Raw genomic sequence first — 21,024 nt, 5'->3', positions numbered from 1 at the left:
CATGGCTTCAAAAGCAGTAAACTTATGTGATGGCATTACATCAGTTCATGTAGATTACAACCCACACCTGTGAACATAAAAAATGGCTAAGGGGGTGAGCTAACACTCAAAACAACACCAATGTAGTGCTGTTACATTAGAATGTATTCTCAGTTTGAATCGGTATTCATTCCAAACATTATACCTTTATCTGGTTTACTGGAAGAAAAAGAAGAAAAGAAAAAAAAATTACAATTTGTGCCAATGTCAAAGGTAATCTTGTCATTAAAATTTGAAGGAAACCAGCATTTGAGTTTCCTGCACCAGTGACTGGTCTGTAACTGAAACTGTTGAGGTAGAGGAGATGGCATTCCACTGTCATTACAAACCGGACCAGCTGCAGCTACACGGATGTATTACATTTAAAAATGGTTTCAACATTTAAAAGCTGCCAACTGCCAAGCACCGAATTTTTGTAGATTTGACGTATGTACCAAACTGCTTTTTGTTTCACTTCACTTTCTCGTCAATATTTCTTTTTAAGTAAAAAAGTTGTACTTTAAATACAACTTTGGTGTTGCGGTTTAAGAAATTTCAATTCCAAAATCATTTTAAATGTACTTTCTTTTGTCAATTCATTGGTAGTTTCATCAAGACTCTTTTTGCTACCTTAACATTTACTGCCATCAGTAGAAAATATGTTTCGTGGCTGCTTTTTTATTTCAATGTCATTATGGTTTTTCTTTTTTGCATTCTTTCTTTTATTATTACTCTAAATCTGCGCTCCCCAACCCGGTACCGGTCCGTGGGTTATTTGGTACCGGGCCACACAGAAAGAATAAATAACTAACATTAATACCATTTTATTTATTTCGGAATCTGAAAGATGTTTTGTTTTGAAAAATTGCCTGATTCTCTGTTAAATCCGCGCATGTCAGTCTTGACGCAGGCCAAGGCGCTCTTCTCAGTCATGTGATAGATTACCGCTAAAATAAAACCAGGAGCTAGCAAAAAGAGTAAAAAACAAACGTCTTTGGAAAGTTTCTTTGCCAAAGGGAAAACGCCCAGCCAGGAGACAGAAAAGGAGCCTTCAAGTACCAAAAAAAGAAAGCTACATTTAATAGACAGTACCGGTACTTCTTTTTTGCATGATGAGTGTCGGAAGGGGAGACGATGATGACACCTGCGCGATGTTCGATGTTTTCCGTGTCAAAATAAAAGCTCGGGGTTTGTCTCGTCACGTATCTGTTCCTCCTTCAGCGTAGCGTTGCCACAATAATCCTCCGCCTACATCTTAAAGACCGGTCCATGACAACTTTGTGTGACGTCATACCGCGACAACATGGCGCTAAAGAGGTTGGTAACTGCTGCTCTAAATAACCACCTGGGGGGGCTTGGGCAGGTAGGCCAACAATCAAAGGGTCAGCATTGGATCCCCGCTCCCCCCAGCCAGCTGTCATCATGTCCTTGGGCAGGACCCTTCACCCTCCCTCCTCCAGTGCGGCGATGCGTATGAATGTCCCGTTGATGGTCAGAGGGGCTGTAGACGCAAACTGGCAGCCATGCCTCTGTCAGTCTGCCGCAGAGCAGCTGTGGCCACATCAGTAGTTACCATCACCAAGTATGAATGAGGAGTGCATGAATAATGGACACACTGGAAGAGCTTTGAGCGTCTGGAAAAGCGGAGATAAAGCCAATTCATTATTATTCATGTTATTAAATAGATCATAGGAGGTCATCACTTCTAAAAATACAATATACTTTAGAGCAAATGTGGTGTGAATGCTAGAGCCAAAACAGTTAGTTCCTCTCCTGAAGAAGCATAAGAAACAGGAAGATGCTTAGAATCTTTTTAGTCTTTTTATTAAGTTCATGATACCTATTTATGTTACTGTTCTTATCCTTTTATGTCATTGTTTTTATATTCCTACGTCATTGATTTTTATACTTTTATGGCATTGTTCTTATACTTATTTGAGTGGCCTATTTTTATCCTTAAGTCTTTTAAATGTTTTGTGGAAGGTTTGGCAAATGTAATAAAGCTTATAATTCAGAGGAAACTGGTTTTCTTTAAGTACAAGTAAAGGAAGTAATGTTGAGATGTTCCACACATTAGAAAGAAGACCAATAAAACCCTGCAGAAACTCAACGAAATGAATGTTTAACAATGATCTTCCTCCAGCTGTTCTACTGAACCTCTACAATCAAGCCACCATCTCAAATTTTTAATCAAGCCTTAGCAGGCAGGTGTGTAGCAACAGACTGAACAAAGCCGCCTGCAGTCTGCGGTTCATCTCGACAACCACAAATGACACATCCTCGAAGACACATGGGTTTTATTGTCTGCAAGTGAGCTACCAGAAGCCTCTTCAGACAGTCTGCAGATGAGAGTGGGTCTCAAAAGATACGGCTGACATCCTCACATTATTTATTATTATAAAATGTAATTCTAAAGATGTTTAGAGCAAAAATACACATAAGGACATTGTAGAAATCTCTAAATGTGGTAAAATGTTGACATTTCTTTATGCAAAAAAATGTTAAAAAAACATAGTTTTAAAAAGTTAATAAATATGAGCTTTTAACAAATACTTTTTATGAATCCACTGTTTCCTGATGATGAAAACAAATACAAAACTTACTTAAACACATTTCATTGTGGTCTATATTCCCTAATCTTTTAAGGAACAATGCAGACTAGCTTTTCCACAGAGACTTCTGGGGAATTTCAAGGGCACTGGATTTTAGAATTGTAGATTCGGACACTCCAAAAAATAACAAACGCCCCACATAGTGCACTATGCAGGGAGGGAATTCAGACACAACCTTAAAGAACACCAACAAACTCTAGCTTGACTTAAGATAAGGAAACTCTTACTGGCAGCAGACGAGTTTTCAAAGCCTCAGCAGGAATGTAGTCAGCCCCACACAGAAAATCAAGCCAACAAGCCAGAAGTCCACATAAACAACCGGCGGGCAAAATGCATTTCTCCATTCCAGACATTTCTTATCCCACCTTAACGAAGTTGTCCGGAAAAACTCCCCTCTTCCCGTTCAGGTCCCCTTCCATCCAGCCATCTTCCTCTATGTAGCGCACGTTCCTGATGACGTCCCCCGGCCGCAGGGTCAGCTCGTCATCATGTAGCGCTTCGTAGTCGAACTCCACCAGCACCTCTACACCGGACAGATGACCAAAAAAAAAAGAATAAACAAAAGAAGTGATGATAGGGATAAATGGAAGAAGTCAAAGAGGCAGTAAGGATAGGAATGGCACAAAAAAGAAAATAAGGTAAGAAAACTGTATAGAAACAAAATAATTCATGTTTAAGTTTTTGAAAATCCTGCTTGATTTTAAGTTCTCAAAAAATAAAATGCTGCCAATCTATTATTAACCAAACAAATCAGTTGTTGGGTATTTTTTTGCAGCATTTTGTTTGACGCAAGTGTTCTCCCTCGTTCAGTTGATGGAAAACCTCTGAAACGGCTGGAATTTCAGGTTTATGATCAAACGATAAGCAAGTTTGCTTTTAGAGCAAAAAAAAACAATCTAGATGAGTGAAACTACATTCCAAAGCTCACATGGGAAAAATATGCAAATATTTAAAAGACCTTCGCCAAAGAAAAAGATTGACCTCATTTATATAATAAGAAAAGGTCAGAGGGTACATTAGGATCAGGACTGGGCTACACTGTTAAAATACTGAATTGGTTCCAATTCAAATCATTGACTGTATATGAGAACTGGACTGAGTGAATGTGATGTAACTCGTATATCATGATAAACCTCTGGCTCAAACTACTCTAACCAATCAGGACTGAGCTTATTGGAAGTCCATTCCCCTCCACTTAAAAGGGGGCTACTCAAAATCTGTCAAACACTTTGAATGTTTGACATGGGGGCCAGCAGACACCACATTCTTTTATTGAGGCATCTGGTTGGCCAGTTTTTAACTTGGAAGATTTGCACTAGAGAAAAAAATAGACTGTTTAAAAATATTAGCAGAGTAAGAATGATTATTCTGACAAATAGAATAACTGAGTAATTTATTATTTATTTCTCTATAGAAGTCTATGGGATTTTGGCTTCTTGGAGCCAGTAGATACTTCCTGTTTGGAACAAGGGGGGAGGGTCAATGGTTCAATTAAAAAAATAATTTTTCGATTCACTTTCCCACACATTTAGACTGATTTAGTCTAAAATCGTTCTTTCAAAAACCAATTTTGATTTTTTAACTAAATTTTTTTGTTTTGTTTTTTAACACTTTTGTGTTTAAAAATAGCATTTCTCTGTAGCAGTTAACAGAAAGATGTTTCTACCTTAAAGAAAGCACCAGAATTAATTTAAAGAAAAAAAACAATGCCATGGATTTGATGAACCCATGCAGTAAAGACTGGTTTGATATCCATGTAGCATTCACCTGCTGTTAGCATCGCTAGCATCAGTGCTGTTGTAGGTCTACATTGAAGAAACCAACATTTGTTTTATTCCTTTGTAAAGTTATTTTTGCCTTTACAAACACGAATGGTGACAACCTGGGATTTACTTGCATTACTAAAATTTTACTAAGAAAAACATTCAAGGAACCTCCACCATGCTTCACTGTTGCCTGCAGACAACTGTACAGCCCTCCAGCCCTTTGACCTACCAACTGCCCTTCTTTCTCTTGCTGCTATTTTTCTGCACCCTTGTTCAACTGAAAGTAGAAAGACTTTGTTTCTACGTCAAAGGTTTGGTGTTTTTGGCTGCAACTCTTCCAAGAAGAACATTCTGTCCAGACTTCTCCAGACGGTAAATGAGTGTACCAGAGTCCCACTGGTTTATGCCAATTCTGGCTGGATGGTATTGCTGGACTATTTTGAAAGATAATCAGTTTGATGTGTGTTATCTACTACACAAAATTCCTTAGCCAACCACAACGTCTAAACTGAACAGACTGTGTCGGAACAACATCTATGATCCTCCATGTTTCTCGTTTCTTTGTGCTGCTTTGGAAGAGCTGGAAAAACCAATCTGCTTTCAAATCTTTGTCTGAAATTGACCATAAAGTAGAAGTACCTTGTGTCTTGTCGCTGCGGTCACTCTTGCCGTGACATGAAACTGTATTTCACAACCTCACATTGAAAGCAGAGTTTAAAGCCTCCTAAACAGCCGTTTCTGTTTCAGTTCATGGCTGAGGTTCAGCCTGCATGCGACACTGATGATCATCAGCACCTGTTAGGTAGAATTGGTCAATCACAAATCTGATTATTACCCTAAAAATCCCGATGTTTTGTAGGTGTAACAATAAGAATCAATCTTTTTTTTTTTACACCTGCCTAAAACTTGTGCATGGAACAGTAAATCTAAAAATGAAAACAGTACACTGCATGTGAAACTTCCTCATCTTGCCAATTGTACGTCAAGACTGGATGTGCTGCATGTCAACTCTACATGCTCAGACCACATCCTCTGGTATCTGCAGCGAGACAAACACCAGCTGATGCGTCAGGTTACATAAATGTTGAGGTTGCAGCGTGATCTTTTTTTTGTACCCTGGAGAACTGCTGAAAAATCTAGTGACAAAAATACTGCACTTCATCTCCAAGTACAGTTTAAAGTGTGTGCAATAGTCTATGTATGCAAAGACGTAAAGGTTATAAGTGCAAAGAGGAAACGAGGAGGTAAAGTGGAAGTTACAAGGTGGTATGTTCCAGCCGTCTCCAACAATAGACAGTCCAACAGAGACGTGTTAAACAGGTTTCTTAGGATTCTGCATTCAAAAAACAACAAAAAAAGTTTCCTTCAATTAATACTTTGTGGCTAGAAGTTAGTAATTTTAATGTAATGTTAGTAATGTGCCCCCCCCCCTAAATTTGCACGCAAAATACATTCTCATCAGACAGCGTTTGGTTTGGCTTGTGTCTTCTCTTTGACACTCAGGAAAAACAGTCCACTTTAGACACAGGGACCATCACCAGGGTTGCTTTGGAAATGAACCTTGACCTTTGCTGTCAGATGGGCCCTAGTGATTGGGTTTGGATGGACAATAATATTGGCATCTGCTGACAACGATAGAAAACATTTATGGTCTATCAATATAGAGCTTTCTTCCAATAAATAACATGGTTCACTTATTGCGGTTTCGCTGCTTGGCTGATTTTTTTGTACAATTCTAGATGCCATTTTTTCCCGTTTTTTCTGTTTACAGTACATGGTTTCTGCAACCTGATTGGCTGTAGCTTAAGTACTTGGCAAATAAAAAAGCCATCTCCAGTCCAAACTAAGCGGCCCGGTGTGAAAGCAGCCCTCGATCTCTCATTTTCAGAGCTGCTGGGTTTGTTGGGTTTCCTGTCGACGGCTCCGGGTGGTAGAGGCTGCAACATGGAGTGGATGTTACATAAGCCACTGACAGACAGGAGGATGTTGCAGTGAAAAGGGAGTGGGAGGAAGGGGGGGGGCTTTCCACAAGGCTATGCAGGCGAGTAAACTGCCAGGCAGTCCGCCTGAATAAGTGTGATGTGAGTTTCCTCACACACACTATCAGTGTGGAGGAAACTCATATCTGCCTCCTTTTCCACTGATCAGAGGCTCTGGATATGATGAGAGGAAAGGTTTCTATGAAATATCCAGGCACTAGAAGAAGTTCACCGTCAGTCTTTCAGTTACCAGGCGCACAGTGCGGAGAATAACTGTTCATTGAACCCGTTATCACCGGTGCTTTAGACCCAGTGTTGACCCTCTTTCGACTACCGTAACTGTACACAATTAACGTAATTCCAGCGGATTCTGAAGCTAAAGAAAAGCAGCTTTGTTCCGTTAAGCAACATTTTTTGTGAGTTATTTATGCATATTGGTGGACAGCCGATGCGAAAAGCCTTTTTTCTCCGCATCAGAATCGGCTGATAATTCTGACGCGTAAATGGTCAAAGAGCAGCTAAGGGCGTTTAGGTGTCGCAGGCGACATCTCCGGTTGTTATAACACATATTACAGCTGTGTAAGAAGTGCAAAAACTACAAAAAAACTTTAAGTCCCACTCTGATCACAACTTGATCTATTATTGTAAAAGCACCCCCAGTGGTCTTTGCATTATGATTATGTCATTTTTAGCCTAAAAAAATTAAAGCCGAAATAAATACTCAACTTTCAAAACTACCAACCAATCTAATCCGTCTCAATGGAGACAAAAAACTGGCAACAGCTGTCTTTAACCTTTGTGCTATCTTAGGCACTTTAACGTTGGGAGTTGGGTCATCTAGATCAGTGGTCCCCAACCACCGGGCCGCGGCCCGGTACCGGTCCGTGGGACACTTGGCACCGGGCTGCGGACCGGTATTGGGCCGCGGGAAATTTTGGCACCGGGACGCACAGAAAGAAAAAAATAATTTCCATTTTATTGTTTCCCCCCCCCCCCCCGAAAAAAACGTTTTATTTTGAAAAGTGACCGGATTCTCTCTGTTACATCCGTCACACTTAACGCACGTCAAAGTCGCAACACCAAACATCACGTGATCCACCCCGCTATAATTATACCCAAAAAAACAAAATGAGCAAAAAACAAGCTTCTTTAGAAAGTTGCTTTGACAAGGGGAAACGGTCCAATTATTACTATTGTTATTATTATTACTAAAGAGAAAATACCACCCCTGGTCCATGGTAAACGTGTCTTGCGTTGCACCTCAACAACCCCCCGCCCCAACCAGTCCGCAGTAAACGCGTCTTGCTTTGTACCGGTCCGCGGTGAAAAAAAGGTTGAGGAGCACTGATCTAGACCCACTAGACAGTGCTCTGAACCTTTTTTCTTCAATGATTTGGGATCTTCACTGGTGTCCATGGATTACATGAAATCTTTCCACCTTTATCCACCTTTGTCATGGTAGGAAGAACACGTCAATGTAAGGGTGGGGTCATCTAAGATAGCACAAGGGTTAAAGCAACATTTGAAACAAACTAAATTGAACAATTATTTTTCCTTGGATGAAATTAATCTTCAAAAAAGAGAAAACAACACAAGCTCAGGTTCAAATATAGAACTAAAATGGGTCCAGCCACCTTAAAGGAAATCTGGGTTTGGGCCGGTCTGAACAACCATCTTTAACCCCTGGTCTAGATTCAAGTCACAGGGGCAGCCTTTAAAACTGAGATGCTCTCCATGGAAACTTCCCTCCAGCACCTCTGGGTCTTCGCTGGGGCATTTCTCTTGGTGGGACAGGTTCAGAATACCTCTGCAGGGAGGCGTTCAGGAGGCACTCAAAAGAGACGCCAGAGCCAGCAACCTGAACCGGCCTCTCTCCTTGTGGAGGAGCAGTGGCTCCTTCCAGCTCCTCACCCTGGAGCATCCAGCCAGCCCCCCTGCAGAGCAGCCTCAGTGAAGCCACTTGTATCCATTCAAAGCTCAAAGTCTTTCAGAAACCCAGCCTTCTCTGCAGCTGAATACCTGGAACAGGTGTGGTTATCTAACCTGCTACAATAGCAACAGCAGGAAAGCGACCCCCCAGGCCTGAAGTTTGACACCTGTGCTTGAAGTCTTCCTCCTCTGCTGGCTGAAGATCAAATCAGAGAGAATTCTATTCAGTCAGCTTTTGAATCATGTTGAAATTCCAATATTAGACCAATCAAGTAAATATTTCATCTATGGTAAAAGCCTTCCCAGAGATCCTAAATGTAATAATGTCCTTTTTGGCCAAAATCCAAAAACACGTCATTTGTTTAAAACATAGTTTCTGCAGCACGGCAGGAGTTCATCAGAAATTCTTATCCGAGTAGTGGGGGGAGCTGCTGGCGTGGAAGTAACCCTACGTTGATCTCCCATCATGCCTTTGTTTACATTTTCTCCCGCTTTTACAGCTGGGAGATATGACCAAAAAAATTTAATCTGAGATTTTTCTCCCCGCTTTTCCTTTCTTTACCAAATACGAGAAACTATGGAATATGTTTAACAAAAACTATTTTATTTTAACATCTCATTTGGAAATGGGCTCCAACATGAAGGTTTACTAATACAAGTTGTAAAAATGTTTGTAGAGCAATGCAGCAGATGTTTTAGAAGCTAGCTAGCTTGAGTAAAAATGAATAAGAATAAAGAAAAATACATTTTCTGTAACACAGTTTTAATCTGAAATTCTGTTATGTCCTCCATCTTGAGAAAATGTTAGAACATGTTAAAGAACACCAAAAACCCAGTTTTCATTGAAATGGATCTTTAAGAAAGTAACAACATATCCAATCCAAGAATACTAAAGAATTAGCTTGTTTTTTTGTTACCAGTTAGGAAAATAAAAAATGTTTTCACCAACAAACAAGTATGGCTGGTGCAGAAGTCTGCTGTATGAAATCAATGCACAGCTCTGTTGCTGTGTTTATATTTAGTTAACCACACACACACACACACATTCATTTTTCATGACAATCTCCAAACATAAATTAACTCCTGAAGCATGCTTTTAGACAGTGGGAGGAAGCCAGAGCGTCTGAGAAAACCCACGCATGAGCGAGGAGAACATACACTACACACACAGAAAAGGCCTCAGCTGGGATTTAAACCAGCGCCTTCTCACTGAGACACTAAAGCGTTTTACCTCCGTGCCGACCCAACACACTTCTAATAGCAGAAATGTGAGGAAGGTTTACAATCCAAACCCATATCTATTGCTTCTGATGTTATTTAACACACATCAATCAGGTTGTTGGTGTTCAATACTCCAGCGGGACAGAAACATTTCATGAAAATTGGATTTTTGGCATTTTTAAACACTAATTTCTCATGAACTACGGCCGCTCTGCAGAAACTATGTCCTAGAAAAGGACAGTTTTTTTTTTGGCTAAAACCAACAATCATAACTAAACCACCACTGAAAAGCTTTTAAAATAGATGAAACGATTAGCAGAGGGGGTCTTTAAACAGGAAAAACTCAACTGGATAGCTCTGCTGGTTGTGCAGGGCTCCAGACTGCGAGCAATTGGTCGCATTTTGCGACCAAAATTTGAGAGTGTGCGACTAAATTTTACATCCAGTAAATTTGCCTCCCCCACCCTACGTATTTCTTTATACATTAAATGTGGAAGGGGCACGTTAATGATCAATGAAATAATCTGAGAAGCGAGCGCACACACACGCAGGCAGACACACACTCGCGCACATACTCAGGAAACGCGAGCACAGACATTCGCGTGATGCCCGTCTGTGAGAAGAATAAGTCACTGTAAGTGGCTAAAATATGTGGAGGGGGCGGGGCCTAGAGATATTTGCGCGCGCGTAAACATCTGTGGGAAGGAAATGGAGACAAATATCATCACAACCTGATATGTCCGTCTGAGCTATGAGTAAGTGAACTATTGATCCGTTCTTCCGACCTGCGGCTAGTGTACCAGTGCCAAAGTGTACAGCGGGGGTCTCAAACTCGCGGGCGATTTGCGGCCCCCAAGATGATATTTTGCGGCCCCCGCCTTAATATGAAGGTTTAATGTTACTGCAGCCCGCCAGTTTTAATGAATGACACTTTTTCATTGTCGTGCACGGAGATGACCAACCAATCACAGTGGGTTAAATGACTGTTGGGGGCGGGACAATGACAGGGCTTGAAAGCAGGACACCTGACAGCCCCCTCCCCAGACCACATGAAGGAGTTCCTTACTTTCCTTTCTGAACGTATTTATTCGCTCGTAATTTTCTAAATACATGCAGTCCGTGCTGAACTTTTCTCTGGGTCACTGGTATATTTACAACACCCCTTGTGGGCCCTCTTTTTTCCCCGGGGTTCCCCCCTCCTGGGCGGGGGCGGCGGGCCCCTGCCTCGCTCCTCCCTGGACCAACCGTGGGACGGGCGGATGGCTGCCTGGAGTGCGGAGTGGGTCTCCCTTGGGGGGTCCTGGCTCGTACCTGGGGTTGGGGCGGGGGGATGCCCGGAACTCCTGGGTGGTGGTGGGGTGCTCGTCTGGGGCTGTGGGCGTCCTTCTCCGGTGGGGCCCTGCGTTGGGTTCTCCCGGCGCGGCGGGGGGGCTGCTCTCCTGGTTGGGCTGGGGCGGCGCCCTCTTTCCCTCCGTGCCTCCCTGCTCTCTGGCTCTGGGGGCCTTGCGGCGGCCCTGCTGGCCCTGGCCTGGGTGGCGGGCTTGGTCGCCCGGGCGGCGGTTGTTCCCTGCCGGTTCCCGTGTGGCGTTGGGGGGATTCCGGCTGCCGCTGCTGGTGCGGTGGGGGTCTTGGGGTGGGGTTGGCTGGGCACTCTCCCTCCTTCTTTTCACGTTCCACCATCCATTTTAGAAGAACATAAACACTCACCTGAGCACAAGTGTTGGCTCAACAGACTGAATGACTGAAATATTTCACACTAGTTGGTTTTAAGGCATAAGTATGCGTGTGAACACTATCTGTTTTGTGTACATGTGGACAGGTGGACATTTTTGCAACTAACAGGTGTGTTTATAACATTTGAGTGTGTGTGTGGACAGGCTCCGCCCTTTTTTTTTTTTTTTTTTTTGCATTTAAACCTTACCATAATGATTAACAACCAGTAAACTTGTTGCTTTATGCTGCTTCATGGTCTTATCCCCCTTCCCCTCCTATTATCACCCCCTACCCCCGCTCTCTCTAACGTCCCTCTCTCTTCTTCCCCTCTTTCCTTTTCCGTCCGGTCCAACACCAAAGATTTTCAGACATGATTGAAATTAATAAAGTTTGGCCTCAATTACAAAAGGGGTTTATTCAGACATACCTTTGGTTTGTCTGAAGATTAATAACCCCTCTTGTTAAAGTAAAATATGTCCAACACAAGAGGCCCTCAGCTCTCATCTGTCTGCCCAGCTGTTGGACAGGACAAGTTAGAAAGAAAAAAAAAAAGAACTTTTCTCTGGGTCACACAGACCCGGAGGAAGGTTAAGTTTTGGTTACGGTTACGGCGGCGCATCAAACGGTTTATGAACGGCTGTTACGGCAGCACACCGCTCCCGCGGGAGATGGTCAGCTGAGGAGAATAAATGTCCCCCACGTACGTGCGTGACAGCTAACGGGGCTTAAACTTTAGACACGTGCCAGCAAAAACAACATTAGTTTTAGACTCACTGAAAATACGTGGGGAAAATGCAACGATAGACGTGTTTGAGATGAACCCCTACCATCTCACACCCCCCACCCCCCAGGCCGGGGGTGGGATGGGGGGCTGTGAGATGAAGGCGAATCTGCAGCAAGACTGAAGGACAACAGGAAGTTGGAGTTGTCCTTAAAATTCAATTTAGTTTTAATATTCCTCTCCCCCTTAGTGTGATCTGTGTTATTATATATTTATTTTATGATTATTTTAATGTTTTGTGATGTATGCAGCCTTTTTTAATGAATTGGTATTTTAAATTATTTTAATTAATCACTCAACTACAAAAACCATCAGGACACATGTCCCATAATGCATTGTTTTGTAGTCTGTAGGGCAGCTTTCAGTCAGTTCAGTTTTCAGCTGTGTCCTGGTAGGTTTGCCCCTTGCTCCCACCCCTTTCTCGTGATATTTTTTTTTTGATTGACAGGTGATGTTGGAGCAAAAACAAAAATATACATCTCACACCAGGTGATCTGCGCAGCGTTGCGTCCACCTGGGTGATCTCAAACACGGTTATTGTGCATCTTGGCTGCACCTATTTGGTGTCACTAAGATAAATTCCCATCCGTTTTCTTTACTTATTTGTACTGTCATGACAGCGATGGTGATGTCAGTTTACCTGTTGTTGCATTTTCATAAGTGAAGAATAAAATGTGACACTGAATTAGAAAAAGCGCATTGTAATTTCTGCATCTATTATTAAAGTATTTATTCGTAATACAGTGGAAATTAGTAGATTTGGTTAGCATGTTGATTTACGGTATGCGCCCCTAAATTTTCTGGTTGCGCCCCTAAAATTTTCAGTTAGGGGCCACTGTGCTCCTAGTTAAAAAAGTTTGTCTGGAGCCCTGTTGTGGTATACACCTTCACCGCCTCACCACAGCTTTACACCTCTTTTTAAAAGCCTCATCATTTGCCGTTCTTTAAACTCTTATGTCCCCAAACCAATGTTTACATGTATGTATATCAAGACCCTTGGTTTCGGGCCCACTCGTCTGGTCAGAACCAGCGTTTGGACCTTTTCCAGCAGGATCAGTCTGTTCAGCAAACAGCATCAAAGTTATAAAAACAGAAGGAGGAAATATAAAGTTAAATGCCATTATTTTGGAGAGTTTAGCATCAGAATCCAGAGTTGTATGAGGAGTCATGCATCATCGAACTGTAACATATTCTGCTTCTTCTACCCATCATGTGATTTACATTCTGCATCCTAATAAGGCCTCAGCTTATGTAACAAGCTGGAATATTTTAAAAACTCCTGCACAGATTTAAAGAGACGGCACAAACACAACTGACACACAAACAAGTTCCTGTTGGGACATGAAACCTACTGTGCTGACCTTCAACACAACACCAACACTTCCTCGTCCTCACTTGAAGGTTACCGGCTCCAGTAGGATGAAATGCATCATGGGAAAAGCTGTTGAGGCAATGCTCTTGAGGATCTTTTTTTCAAGCAAGACACCGTCACGTCTGTTTGACTTTAATTCCTGAAAGTCACGTTCTGCTCTGCATGCTGACATGAGCAGAAACGTTTCATTGAGTGAAGATCTGATTCCTTCGATAATAACGGAAGAGCTGGACCCTCCTTTGCCCCACAGAGGGTCATCTCAGAAGCAGTAACAGGCCTCCGACCCACCACCTGGAGCTCAAGGTCTACCACGACCCTGATTGCTGATCAGCTGGGTCAGGTGATTGCAGGTTCTGATTGACTGAACATACCTGAGCTAAGTCATCAGCAGCAAGTGGGGCGGGGAGAGCTGAAAAACGAGCAGGGGGGGGGTGGATAAGGAGAATCAGGGTGGGGCAGTCCAGTCTTCTGAGAAACCAACACTAGACCTGCTTCCTCCTGTGGGTTTACCATTAAAAAGTAAATAAATGGAAAAAAGAACAGCTTTTGAGTTTCCCGCAGGTCAACTGGTTGTGTTTATGAAATTTTGTTCCATGTTGAGAATTATGCTAATTCAGGGTAATAATAGAATACTTAGGCATTCCACCAGATCTGCATGTTAACCATCTACATTAATCAACTATCCTGAATTGTGAAGAGGATCATTTTGTCTTTGTAACCTTTTTTCCCCTCGTACCGCAAAGAGATACATAAAAAAAGCAAATATTCAAGAGTTGAAGACATCAATAATGAAGCTAGCTCCGTTTGTAAGAACAGAAAAGGTTCAAATTCTCTCTGGCAGAGGTGCCATCTTTAAAAGCCCCGTTGGTTTTTTTAAAACCTTCAGAGCAGACTCATTTCTACTGTTACTGCACCTCAGCATGCAAGTGAACAGAAGCACAATAAAAAAAACAGATAACAGCACATAAGCCTAGAATGTAACGCGAGGCATTGAAGGCATCGCCCCTTTCAGAGGCAGCAGAAAAGGAAGCATTCAAATGCTTCATCTGATCATAAACGTACCTGCTGTAAAAGACCACTTTCTCTTCACGCCATGCAGTGAGAAAGTTCAACCTTAGTCACAACTACCCTTACATGTGGATAGGGGCTGTCTGCAGGTAAAAGATGGAAAAACCTGTACGGGGCATACAGGTGGCCTGCAAGACATGTCAATATTGTGGAGTGCTCAGTAAGCCCATGAAGCCAAAACGTTCATACACATTTGTATGGGTATGCTGCGAACAACAGGCGAGACGCAGATACATCACACAGATTTTTAATCCCCCAAACCTAGCCCAAGGAGCCCATTAGTGCTGTTCATGTGATACATGTGTGGTCCTTGTGTGCAGCTTGACTGTGAAGCAATCAGAGAGTAATTTGTGTGGGCGTCCTACAGGTATTTTAGCATTATCTGTACTCCCTGTGCGTGCAGCTTTTGCACACGGTCAGTAAAGAACCAGTGCACACACCTCACTAAGGACTACAGTGTGGTGTAAGGCACAATCACCGTATGATACAATCACCCGTACGTCATAAGTGCTTGCAACACACATTACCCTGACAAATACTTCTCGATACACTTACCACACGCCTAACATTCTATTCCATTTTCGTGGCGTCCCTTAAGGTGGCTTTACGAACCTTAAGGGAACTGCAAGACACACCTGCGCTGACCTTAAGATGTGACCACTCCTCTCTACGACCCTCCATGGGCCTGGACAACCCAAAAACATGAAGCACCCGTACAGGTGAATGCGACTAAGGTTTACGCTTTTGACATGCATTTTTAGCTACTTTCAGTCAATTTTCTGCATCATCTTGATAGCATTTGTGGCCACTATAACTGCTTTTTATTTTATTTATTTGAACAATATTATTACTTTTTCCCCCTGCTTTATTTTCTCACAATTTCTGCAATTTGTTTTTGATTATTTACATTTAAAGAATCGTTGCATGGATGTTTGTATTGTTCATAGATTTGACTTCCAAGTAAATAACAGCTATTTCAAAATCAAGACCGAATTAAATTAAGACTTTGTTCACTGCAAACAGCCAAAAAAGTACAATTTTAGCAAACAAACTCACTTTGACGAGCTTTATACGGTGCGTTGTTTGTAAGCCGTTAAACGGGCCGATAAAGTGCGTCTATCAGATAAAACCTGGAACAGAAGAACCTCCTCAACAGAAGCAGCACAACAGCTTCTTTGATTGCTAACCGTTTGCACGGGGCAGTTAGAAATACCCCTGCTTAAGCATTAATGAAAGCCCTGCTTTAAACTGACATTCATCAGCTCCATTAACAATAGTAAGAAAATGACCCCTGTCTGAGGTCACTGGGAAATTGGTTTATTATTTAAACCCCCTTTCTGGGCATGAATCCAATCACAGTTAAATGGTTGTGCAGACTTTTACACTAAAGTATTCAAACTATGTAGCAGACGTCTGCTCAGCAGCTCATGGAAGAGAGTCTGCCTCCAGTGTCACTCCGAACATCTTTTCATCCATTTTCCAAGCGCTTCCAATGGTCTTTGAATTCTGCGAATGCCGTTTCTAGCCAAGATTAAATAACTTGTGTCCTTTTCTAAGACAGTTTCTGCAGCAGTAATGTCTTTAAAAATGTAGCTGAACTGTTGGCGCAGCATACGCTCTCATAGGAGTACAGCCCCCCCCCCCCCCCCCCCCCCCCCCCACACCCCCAACCTAATATAAGCGGTGCAAGAAAAATGGCGAGCAATATCAGAGCTTTCCAGCCGAACACTTTTAAGCCAGCGCAGACGAGGACAAAGAAGACGTGCATGTGTCTAGTCCTCTCCAAGCTGATGGATCGGAATGGAGCTTGTGCCCACCCAGTGTGTTTTCTAAGTGACAAACAGCAATGTTTTTGTCTGCTCCTGAATCACAACAATATGAATAAAGAAATACTCAGAAACACTATTTGAAGCTGAATTTTCTTTACACGTGTCCTCCGCCATCAGAAAAATGCCACAAGAATATGTGAAAAACACACTTTGCAGGAGTGGATCTTTAACTCAACCTTTGATAAGAAGACAAATCTACAGGCAAAAAACAGTTTTAAGATTTGAAACGAACCCAAAACAAACAATTCTGTCACCACTCACGGTTGTGTGTACTATGTGTGTGTATGTATATATATATATATATATATATATATATATATATATATATATATATATATATATATATATATATATATATACACACACACACACACACACACACACACAATTATATTTAGTTTCTGTAGCCCAGCTGTGACTTTGCCTTTAAAAAAAAGAAACGGGGCAAAAATGCGCACACTCCTATGAGACGACTAATTTCAACACTCCTACGCAAGGGAATTAGTGGCAAAAAGATTGCATATCCTTCCATTTTTTATTTTTTTTTACTTAACTTCCAAGTATAAAAGGCCGACGGCGGCAGAAGCAGTTTCTGGTTCAGAGGTGGGAACCTGTTTGGACCACATGCTGGCCTTTGAGACCAGAATTCAGCTGCAGGAATGCAGCTCGACAACCTGCTCCTGTGTGTGAGGCTTGAACTCCCAGAGAGCAAACAAACATGTTTGAACACGGCCCTGGCTGCAGAACCCAAAGAACAGAGCTTTTTCATTTGGTGGGACTGAGCAGACCCCTCAAAGGAGTGTGTGTGTGGACAGGTTCCCACATGATCCTTTTTTTAGACTCATCACCAGAAAATAGATCAAAGTTTTCATCCAAGAGGATCCCACAAGTAAAATTGTAGCTGAAGCACGCCTGAAGGTAAAACCAGGATAAGCTTGGAACCTGTTCTACAACATAAGAGTGCCTGAACTAGTCCCACTGCATACAAGCGCCAGGGTCATGATTCAGAGCAGAGAATTTGGCAATCTTTAGAGGAGGCTCAGCATTTCCTCAGTAACGGTGATCCTCCCTCCCTGTGCTGCTTGACTGGAGCGCTTGCCTTTTTGCAGCACTTTTGAAATCTAAACTACCAAGAAGTTCAATGACAAAAACCACAAAAGCCACAAAAATAAAAAAAACGGAAGTTAAAATTCTTTGTCAAGACTACGTTCCTAAAAATAAAAAAAGTCTAAGTTTTCTGGTGAGTTATTTTCTTAGGAAGTTAGTCAACAGCGAGCTCGTTTTGAAGGAAATACCGCCTTTACTATCGTATAACAGCGCCTTCAGGTCACAGAGCTGATTTCCAGCAGGAAAACTGTCATAAAAAGGTGCTAATTTAAATCAAAATGAGCTCAATAGTCAACTAAATCCAGGTATGGAGGTAGCGTTATCCTGTTATCCCAGGAGCTAGCACGCTAAGCTAACCAGCTAGCTTACGGGGAGGCTAAGTTAAAAGACGGTATCCCGAAAAGAATGACCGGGATTCAGGTGGCGACATGCGGGGTAAAGCTTCACCCGGGTCAGCCTCCACAACCTGGAAAAAATATGGAGCAGAAAATCCGGAAAGGAGTGCCACATCATGGAAAACTCACCCATTCCTCCCTTTGCGCTGCGCCGCGCGATCAAACGTCGGGAATCTTCGCCGCTAGCAGTCAGGTGTGTGGGAGAAGAGGGAGGGTACGAGGAGGAGGCAATCACAAAGTCCTATTTTTGATTGATTCACGGCCGGGGAAAAAGGCGAGTATCCATCAGATCCAGCAGCATCCGCGGCAGCCTCCTCCGTTGAATCTTGAAGTCAGATTGCCGTGCAGGAAGTTCATCGGGAGTCTCCACCTTTCTTGGACTCCAGCTGCCTGAAATCCAAAACAGCCGGAAACGTCGCGAGGTTTTAGGAGAGAGTCCCGCGAGAGGAATGTGGACTGAACCAACCTTTTTTTTCTTCAAATCTAAATTAGCACAGCAAATCAAATTATAGAATATAATCATGAGTTTTTTAGGTTAAAACGACGCTCCTTGGTCATAAATCGTGTGCATTTATAAGCTTTTTATTACCTTTTTATATGTAAAGAATATACATTTAATGAATGGGCAGCAAAACTGAGAACATGGTATATTTCTGTGAAAAATCTGCTAAAAAAAACCACTCTAAAGTTTGCAAAGACATTCTAATAGTGCAACAATTAATCTGAGACGTTTAGTAGCTACAAAGTCTTGGCCGCCTGGCACTTTCCCTTCACCAGCTTGATCACATGACTTTTGTTTTGTTTGTGTTGGTCACTCAGGCATGTAAAAAGCTAATCCAACCATCACCCTTCCTTCACCAGAACACATGACTCATTTGACATACCATCCTACAGAATCCGGATTTTTTTATTTCACGTTTTGAGCTGACGGACAGTGGAGCACTTATGGTGGGTCAGAGGCCATCTTCATGCATTCTGTTCTGTATTGTCAAGGGTAGGGAGCTGTCAATCATAACATGCATTAATACCATAGCTGTAAATCAATAGAAGGTCGCCTTTGGGTCTGATGTTGACATCTGCTGAAAAGTGGAGGTTAGTTTTCAGTGTGGAGATAATACTCCAAAACTCTACTCCAACTTGGTTTTGTTGAAAACTGGAGTTAATCCAGATCAACAAAGAGCACCAATGACACATTTCTTTACTTTTGAGGTAAGTTTCCGTTTGTACATAATCAAAAAACTCTCATTTTTTCCTGGGAGGAGAACATTACTCTTGACCACACAGAATTTTAAAGAAATTATCTTTACAACATAAAAGCAACATTTATACCGGATTAGTGAAATTCAGTTGGAGCCACAAAAGCTAAGAAAATAGTAATAACCCTTCATGTTATTAAAAGGAAAAGGTTAATAATAACTGATACATTCAGGCCACAACTCAAACAACACAAAGGTCAAAATGGAAATAAGAAAGTTAATCTATAGCTTACAGGTAAACATGTGTTGGAAAAAAAAGCAGTTCAATAATCATGTGCACTCATGTGCAAATTCAGATTTAAAAAAATATTTTTTGCATTATTTATTTTTCAGCTATACTAATAAGCATTGTTAGATTGCTTGACAACAACCCCCCCCCCCCTCCCTGCATGCAGCTGCACAGCTGAGGCTGCAGCATGCAGTGCAGTATGTCTGCTACTTATCTCTGTGCTGCCGCAGAGTGAACCGTCAAAAAAAGGAAGTTGTTGGGAGGAAAGGTTTTTCCACATGGGAAACCTGCCAGAAGAGCTGTCAACAGGCTTTCATAGGGGAATTGAAAACACAAACTGTATGCAAATGTGTTTGACCACACTCACACACACACACACACAAATAAAGCCTGTTGGATCCGCTGAATGAATCTGACTCTCCAGTGGATTTCCTGCTGCAAATGCAAACAGTTAGCGCCTGTGATTTGTGTGGGCTGAACTGTTTCCCAGTTTCAGTCATTTGCTGCAAGTTTGATTCAAATGTATACAATCTGTATATTTATACAAACAATTGTACTTTTAAAAATGTTAATTTGTTCTTACTTCCTCTTCACTTATTCCTGTCAAAGTTGCTATAAATATCTCATTAGTGCTGATTTGAGCAACTTCCTGGTATCAGTTCATTACTAAACACATTCTGATCTGCTTGACTTTTTTTTTGGCCAAAGAATATGTTACAAAGTATGACGGTAAGAAATGAATGGCTTGTTATTTTGTAATATTTATAGACAACGTAACCAGCAACTAAAGCGTTTGCAGCACTTTATGACACACACTAATGTCAAATTAATGCTCTTGTTTCAGTTAAGGTTTCAGTCAAAAGGTTAACTGAACATTAAATATTTAAGACAAGACCTCCTGACATGTTTTCTACTACAGGACATCAGAAAAAAAATCGAAAAATAAATACCAACAATAACGTTTTTTTTTTATTTTTGTGTGTGTGTATGTGTCAAATTGTCTTTTTCACAGCAGGTTATTTTATGATTATTTTAGTTCCAATTGCAAAGTCTGTCCAGCAGAGGTCGTAGTGAACTTTCTGATGGAGTTTCTCTGGAGTAAAATGAAGCTCACAAAGGGATCCGGTACGGAGAAACACTGAACACACTCTTTATGAAAATCTAAACATGTACACATATTATAACCATGGTCCAAGTGGCATCTCTGGTTGAGCTTAGTGGGAAAATTAAGCAAGATTTTTATTCTATATTGAGAAGGATTGTTAAATTGAACAAAATATTCAGTACCATTGTCAACATCCACAAATTCAGCAAACACGAACTCCTAATTATTTTAAAAAGCTTAAACTCCCACTCCGATCATCCTTTGATCTATATTCAAAGCATACTCAGTGGTCTTTTATTTTTCATTATAATGTTTTTAGCCAAAATGAAAAAAATAATCTGTGCCATTTTCTAGGACATAGTTTCTGCAGAGGCAGAAGTTTATTAGAAATTCACCTCTGAATTGTGGTGGAAATATTGGCATGGAGTAAGTATGCGGCCATTTCCCATCATCCCTCTGTTTACACTCTCTCCTGCTAGCTTACAGCCCCTCACATCCCCAACCTAACATTTCCAGTGCAACAAAAAGTGGCAAGCAGTATCAGAGCTATCCAGCTGAACAGTTTAGAGCCAGATGCCAGCTCGGACGAGGAAAACAAAGACACACATGGATCTAGTCGTTTACAGGTGGATGCATCAGAAGGA

The 21,024-nt window shown here is 41.7% G+C and overlaps 1 protein-coding gene across 1 annotated transcript in view; it reads right to left on the bottom strand.

The window, feature by feature from the left end:
• cd2ap (CD2 associated protein) overlaps positions 1–18,190 on the bottom strand; it is a 55,755-nt gene extending 37,565 nt beyond the window's left edge. The window contains exons 1-2 of the mRNA XM_023952734.1: positions 17,920–18,190; positions 2,996–3,153 (exon numbers count right to left, since the gene is read on the bottom strand). Coding sequence (XP_023808502.1) covers positions 2,996–3,153; positions 17,920–17,923 — 162 coding nt within the window. The 5' untranslated portion in view covers positions 17,924–18,190. The remainder of the gene's footprint in view (positions 1–2,995; positions 3,154–17,919) is intronic.
• Positions 18,191–21,024: the final 2,834 nt, after the last annotated feature.

This window comes from Oryzias latipes, chromosome 24, assembly GCF_002234675.1.
Source record: "Oryzias latipes chromosome 24, ASM223467v1".
NCBI classification, from domain to species: Eukaryota; Metazoa; Chordata; class Actinopteri; order Beloniformes; family Adrianichthyidae; genus Oryzias; species Oryzias latipes.
The sequence above is the reverse complement of the archived record's forward strand: the minus strand, read 5'-3'. Positions and strand labels throughout refer to the sequence as shown.